This window comes from Oncorhynchus masou, unplaced genomic scaffold (assembly GCF_036934945.1).
Source record: "Oncorhynchus masou masou isolate Uvic2021 unplaced genomic scaffold, UVic_Omas_1.1 unplaced_scaffold_12382, whole genome shotgun sequence".
Lineage (NCBI taxonomy): Eukaryota > Metazoa > Chordata > Actinopteri > Salmoniformes > Salmonidae > Oncorhynchus > Oncorhynchus masou.
The window spans coordinates 1-6,165 of NW_027002194.1; the positions used below are offsets into that span (position 1 = coordinate 1).

The window sequence follows — 6,165 nt, forward strand, 5'->3', positions numbered from 1 at the left end:
TACAGCACAGTATTAGAGCCCTCTTCCCCACGCTCTACAGCACAGTATTAGAGCCCTCTTCCCCACGCTCTACAGCACAGTATTAGAGCCCTCTTCCCCACGCTCTACAGCACAGTATTAGAGCCCTCTTCCCCACGCTCTACAGCACAGTATTAGAGCCCTCTTCCCCACGCTCTACAGCACAGTATTAGAGCCCTCTTCCCCACGCTCTACAGCACAGTATTAGAGCCCTCTTCCCCACGCTCTACAGCACAGTATTAGAGCCCTCTTCCCCACGCTCTACAGCACAGTATTAGAGCCCTCTTCCCCACGCTCTACAGCACAGTATTAGAGCCCTCTTCCCCACGCTCTACAGCACAGTATTAGAGCCCTCTTCCCCACGCTCTACAGCACAGTATTAGAGCCCTCTTCCCCACGCTCTACAGCACAGTATTAGAGCCCTCTTCCCCACGCTCTACAGCACAGTATTAGAGCCCTCTTCCCCACGCTCTACAGCACAGTATTAGAGCCCTCTTCCCCACGCTCTACAGCACAGTATTAGAGCCCTCTTCCCCACGCTCTACAGCACAGTATTAGAGCCCTCTTCCCCACGCTCTACAGCACAGTATTAGAGCCCTCTTCCCCACGCTCTACAGCACAGTATTAGAGCCCTCTTCCCCACGCTCTACAGCACAGTATTAGAGCCCTCTTCCCCACGCTCTACAGCACAGTATTAGAGCCCTCTTCCCCACGCTCTACAGCACAGTATTAGAGCCCTCTTCCCCACGCTCTACAGCACAGTATTAGAGCCCTCTTCCCCACGCTCTACAGCACAGTATTAGAGCCCTCTTCCCCACGCTCTACAGCACAGTATTAGAGCCCTCTTCCCCACGCTCTACAGCACAGTATTAGAGCCCTCTTCCCCACGCTCTACAGCACAGTATTAGAGCCCTCTTCCCCACGCTCTACAGCACAGTATTAGAGCCCTCTTCCCCACGCTCTACAGCACAGTATTAGAGCCCTCTTCCCCACGCTCTACAGCACAGTATTAGAGCCCTCTTCCCCACGCTCTACAGCACAGTATTAGAGCCCTCTTCCCCACGCTCTACAGCACAGTATTAGAGCCCTCTTCCCCACGCTCTACAGCACAGTATTAGAGCCCTCTTCCCCACGCTCTACAGCACAGTATTAGAGCCCTCTTCCCCACGCTCTACAGCACAGTATTAGAGCCCTCTTCCCCCCGCTCTACAGCACAGTATTAGAGCCCTCTTCCCCACGCTCTACAGCATAGTATTAGAGCCCTCTTCCCCACGCTCTACAGCATAGTATTAGAGCCCTCTTCCCCACGCTCTACAGCATAGTATTAGAGCCCTCTTCCCCACGCTCTACAGCATAGTATTAGAGCCCTCTTCCCCACGCTCTACAGCACAGTATTAGAGCCCTCTTCCCCACGCTCTACAGCACAGTATTAGAGCCCTCTTCCCCACGCTCTACAGCACAGTATTAGAGCCCTCTTCCCCACGCTCTACAGCACAGTATTAGAGCCCTCTTCCCCACGCTCTACAGCACAGTATTAGAGCCCTCTTCCCCACGCTCTACAGCACAGTATTAGAGCCCTCTTCCCCACGCTCTACAGCACAGTATTAGAGCCCTCTTCCCCACGCTCTACAGCACAGTATTAGAGCCCTCTTCCCCACGCTCTACAGCACAGTATTAGAGCCCTCTTCCCCACGCTCTACAGCACAGTATTAGAGCCCTCTTCCCCACGCTCTACAGCACAGTATTAGAGCCCTCTTCCCCACGCTCTACAGCACAGTATTAGAGCCCTCTTCCCCACGCTCTACAGCACAGTATTAGAGCCCTCTTCCCCACGCTCTACAGCACAGTATTAGAGCCCTCTTCCCCACGCTCTACAGCACAGTATTAGAGCCCTCTTCCCCACGCTCTACAGCACAGTATTAGAGCCCTCTTCCCCCACGTCTACAGCACAGTATTAGAGCCCTCTTCCCCACGCTCTACAGCACAGTATTAGAGCCCTCTTCCCCACGCTCTACAGCACAGTATTAGAGCCCTCTTCCCCACGCTCTACAGCACAGTATTAGAGCCCTCTTCCCCACGCTCTACAGCACAGTATTAGAGCCCTCTTCCCCACGCTCTACAGCACAGTATTAGAGCCCTCTTCCCCACGCTCTACAGCACAGTATTAGAGCCCTCTTCCCCACGCTCTACAGCACAGTATTAGAGCCCTCTTCCCCACGCTCTACAGCACAGTATTAGAGCCCTCTTCCCCACGCTCTACAGCACAGTATTAGAGCCCTCTTCCCCACGCTCTACAGCACAGTATTAGAGCCCTCTTCCCCACGCTCTACAGCACAGTATTAGAGCCCTCTTCCCCACGCTCTACAGCACAGTATTAGAGCCCTCTTCCCCACGCTCTACAGCACAGTATTAGAGCCCTCTTCCCCACGCTCTACAGCACAGTATTAGAGCCCTCTTCCCCACGCTCTACAGCACAGTATTAGAGCCCTCTTCCCCACGCTCTACAGCACAGTATTAGAGCCCTCTTCCCCACGCTCTACAGCACAGTATTAGAGCCCTCTTCCCCACGCTCTACAGCACAGTATTAGAGCCCTCTTCCCCACGCTCTACAGCACAGTATTAGAGCCCTCTTCCCCACGCTCTACAGCACAGTATTAGAGCCCTCTTCCCCACGCTCTACAGCACAGTATTAGAGCCCTCTTCCCCACGCTCTACAGCACAGTATTAGAGCCCTCTTCCCCACGCTCTACAGCACAGTATTAGAGCCCTCTTCCCCACGCTCTACAGCACAGTATTAGAGCCCTCTTCCCCACGCTCTACAGCACAGTATTAGAGCCCTCTTCCCACGCTCTACAGCACAGTATTAGAGCCCTCTTCCCCACGCTCTACAGCACAGTATTAGAGCCCTCTTCCCCACGCTCTACAGCACAGTATTAGAGCCCTCTTCCCCACGCCTCTACAGCACAGTATTAGAGCCCTCTTCCCCACGCTCTACAGCACAGTATTAGAGCCCTCTTCCCCACGCTCTACAGCACAGTATTAGAGCCCTCTTCCCACGCTCTACAGCACAGTATTAGAGCCCTCTTCCCCACGCTCTACAGCACAGTATTAGAGCCCTCTTCCCCACGCTCTACAGCACAGTATTAGAGCCCTCTTCCCCACGCTCTACAGCACAGTATTAGAGCCCTCTTCCCCACGCTCTACAGCACAGTATTAGAGCCCTCTTCCCCACGCTCTACAGCATAGTATTAGAGCCCTCTTCCCCACGCTCTACAGCACAGTATTGCAGCCCTCTTCCCCACGCTCTACAGCACAGTATTGCAGCCCTCTTCCCCACGCTCTACAGCACAGTATTGCAGCCCTCTTCCCCACGCTCTACAGCACAGTATTAGAGCCCTCTTCCCCACGCTCTACAGCACAGTATTAGAGCCCTCTTCCCCACGCTCTACAGCACAGTATTAGAGCCCTCTTCCCCACGCTCTACTGCACAGTATTAGAGCCCTCTTCCCCACGCTCTACTGCATAGTATTAGAACCCTCTTCCCCAAGCTACTGTCTCTGGCCATATTAGTAAGCATTATGCTGTTTAACCCTTTATTGATTTCCCTCCCTCCCATCCCAGGGGGGTAAGAAGGGGAAGAAGGTGACAGGAGAGAAGGGTAAAGGAGCAGGGAGGATGAACGGCCACTACCAGGAGAATGGCATGGAGAACCTAATGCTGTTTGAGGTTGTCAAGATGGGCAAGAGCGCCATGCAGGTTTGTGTGTGTGTGTGTATGTGTGTATGTATGTATGACAATGTATGAATGAATGACAATGTATGAATGAATGACAATGAATGAGAGCCTACACACAGAACTGGCTAGGCCCTTTAACAGGCCAATCGTTTATTTGATTATCTAATGACCAGATCAGCTTTATTGGAGTTGAACCTCTGGGACTGTTTTAGTTATATATTGTCTATCTCTGCTGTTTGTCCTGGCTCCAGTCTGTGGTGGATGACTGGATTGAGGCATATAAAACCGACAGGGACATGGCTCTGCTGGACCTGATCAACTTCTTCATCCAGTGTTCTGGCTGTAAAGGAGTGGTCAGTGGAGAGATGTTCCGAAACATGCAGAACTCTGAGATCATCAGGAGGATGACAGAGGAGTTTGACGAGGTAGGTTTTGTGTGTGTGAGACGTGGTAGGGGCATCACTCTGGGTTGAAGTTTAGTCTTGTCACCTGAAATGTACCAGCTGATTGCTTCAGTTTTAAATGTCATTACCCTCTCTTTGAGTTGCATGCAATAGTGAAGCCATAACTCCCATAAACCTTCTCTCTCTCTCCACCCTCCTCCTCCTCCCCCTCTATAGGACAGCGGTGACTACCCTCTGACCATGGCAGGTCCACTGTGGAAGAAGTTTAAGGGTAGTTTCTGTGAGTTCATTGCTGTCTTGGTTAGACAGTGTCAGTACAGCATCATCTATGATGAGTACCTCATGGACACGGTCATATCGCTCCTCACCGGACTGTCGGACTCACAGGTCCGAGCCTTCAGGCACACCAGCACACTGGCAGGTAAGGGAGAGAGAATGGGTGTGGTCGGGGGATATGTCTGTCTGTATTGGTTGTTTATTTCCATCTTCCCTGGGCACACGGGTACGCTGAGTAACTGTGTGTGTGTGTGTGTAGCTATGAAGCTGATGACAGCCCTGGTGAATGTAGCTCTGAACCTGAGCATCAACATGGACAACACACAGCGGCAGTACGAGACAGAGAGAAACAAGATGGTCGCTAAGAGAGCCAATGACCGGCTGGAGCTACTGCTGCAGAAACGCAAAGAGGTGAGAGGGATGAGGTCAGTGTTAGGCTCCTCCTGGGTTGGTGGTAAGGCTCCTCCTGGGTTAGTGGTAAGGCTCCTCCTGGGTTAGTGGTAAGGCTCCTCCTGGGTTAGTGGTAAGGCTCCTCCTGGGTTGGTGGTAAGGCTCCTCCTGGGTTGGTGGTAATGCTCCTCCTGGGTTGGTGGTAAGGCTCCTCCTGGGTTGGTGGTAAGGGTTAGGCTCCTCCTGGGTTGGTGGTAAGGGTTAGGCTCCTCCTGGGTTGGTGGTAAGGGTTAGGCTCCTCCTGGGTTGGTGGTAAGGCTCCTCCTGGGTTGGTGGTAAGGGTTAGGCTCCTCCTGGGTTGGTGGTAAGGCTCCTCCTGGGTTGGTGGTAAGGCTCCTGGGTTGGTGGTAAGGGTTAGGCTCCCCCTGGGTTGGGGGTAAGGCTCCTGGGTTGGTGGTAAGGCTCCTCCTGGGTTGGTGGTAAGGCTCCTCCTGGGTTGGTGGTAAGGCTCCTCCTGGGTTGGTGGTAAGGGTTAGGCTCCTCCTGGGTTGGTGGTAAGGGTCCTCCTGGGTTGGTGGTAAGGCTCCCCCTGGGTTGGTGGTAAGGCTCCCCCTGGGTTGGGGGTAAGGCTCCCCCTGGGTTGGGGGTAAGGCTCCCCCTGGGTTGGTGTTAAGGCTCCCCCTGGGTTGGTGTTAAGGCTCCCCCTGGGTTGGTGGTAAGGCTCCCCCTGGGTTGGTGGTAAGGCTCCCCTGGGTTGGTGTTAAGGCTCCCCCTGGGTTGGTGTTAAGGCTCCCCTGGGTTGGTGGTAAGGGTTAGGCTCCCCCTGGGTTGGTGGTAAGGCTCCCCCTGGGTTGGTGGTAAGGCTCCCCTGGGTTGGTGGTAAGGCTCCCTGGGTTGGTGGTAAGGCTCCCCTGGGTTGGTGGTAAGGCTCCCCCTGGGTTGGTGGTAAGGCTCCCCCTGGGTTGATGGTAGGCTCCTCCTGGGTTGGGGGTAAGGCTCCCCCTGGGTTGGGGGTAAGGCTCCCCCTGGGTTGGGGGTAAGGCTCCCCCTGGGTTGGGGGTAAGGCTCCCCCTGGGTTGGGGGTAAGGCTCCCCCTGGGTTGGGGGTAAGGCTCCCCCTGGGTTGGGGGTAAGGGTTAGGCTCCTCATGGGTTGGGGGTAGTTTGGCTCACATTTTCTTTAGTGTTGGCTAATATTGTTGCTTCTGAGAACCTGCTTCATAAAGCACTCACATTACCCACTTTCAGCAGCCTAACAAGAGGTGTTCCAATTTAGAGAAGAGGATACGTGAAGACATGCCTGAGGAGCATAAGTAGTCAGTTCAGAGGGGCGGTCGCGGGGGG

At 54.1% G+C, this 6,165-nt stretch overlaps 1 protein-coding gene across 1 annotated transcript; it reads left to right on the forward strand.

Annotated features, from left to right (window-relative positions):
• Positions 1–3,639: 3,639 nt before the first annotated feature.
• Positions 3,640–4,844, forward strand: LOC135530029 (cohesin subunit SA-2-like; the record flags this gene model as incomplete). The annotated part of the gene is made up of 4 exons (XM_064958426.1): positions 3,640–3,774; positions 4,005–4,178; positions 4,374–4,578; positions 4,693–4,844. Coding segments are annotated over 4 exons (666 nt in total), but the record flags the coding sequence as incomplete, so codon positions are not given.
• Positions 4,845–6,165: the final 1,321 nt, after the last annotated feature.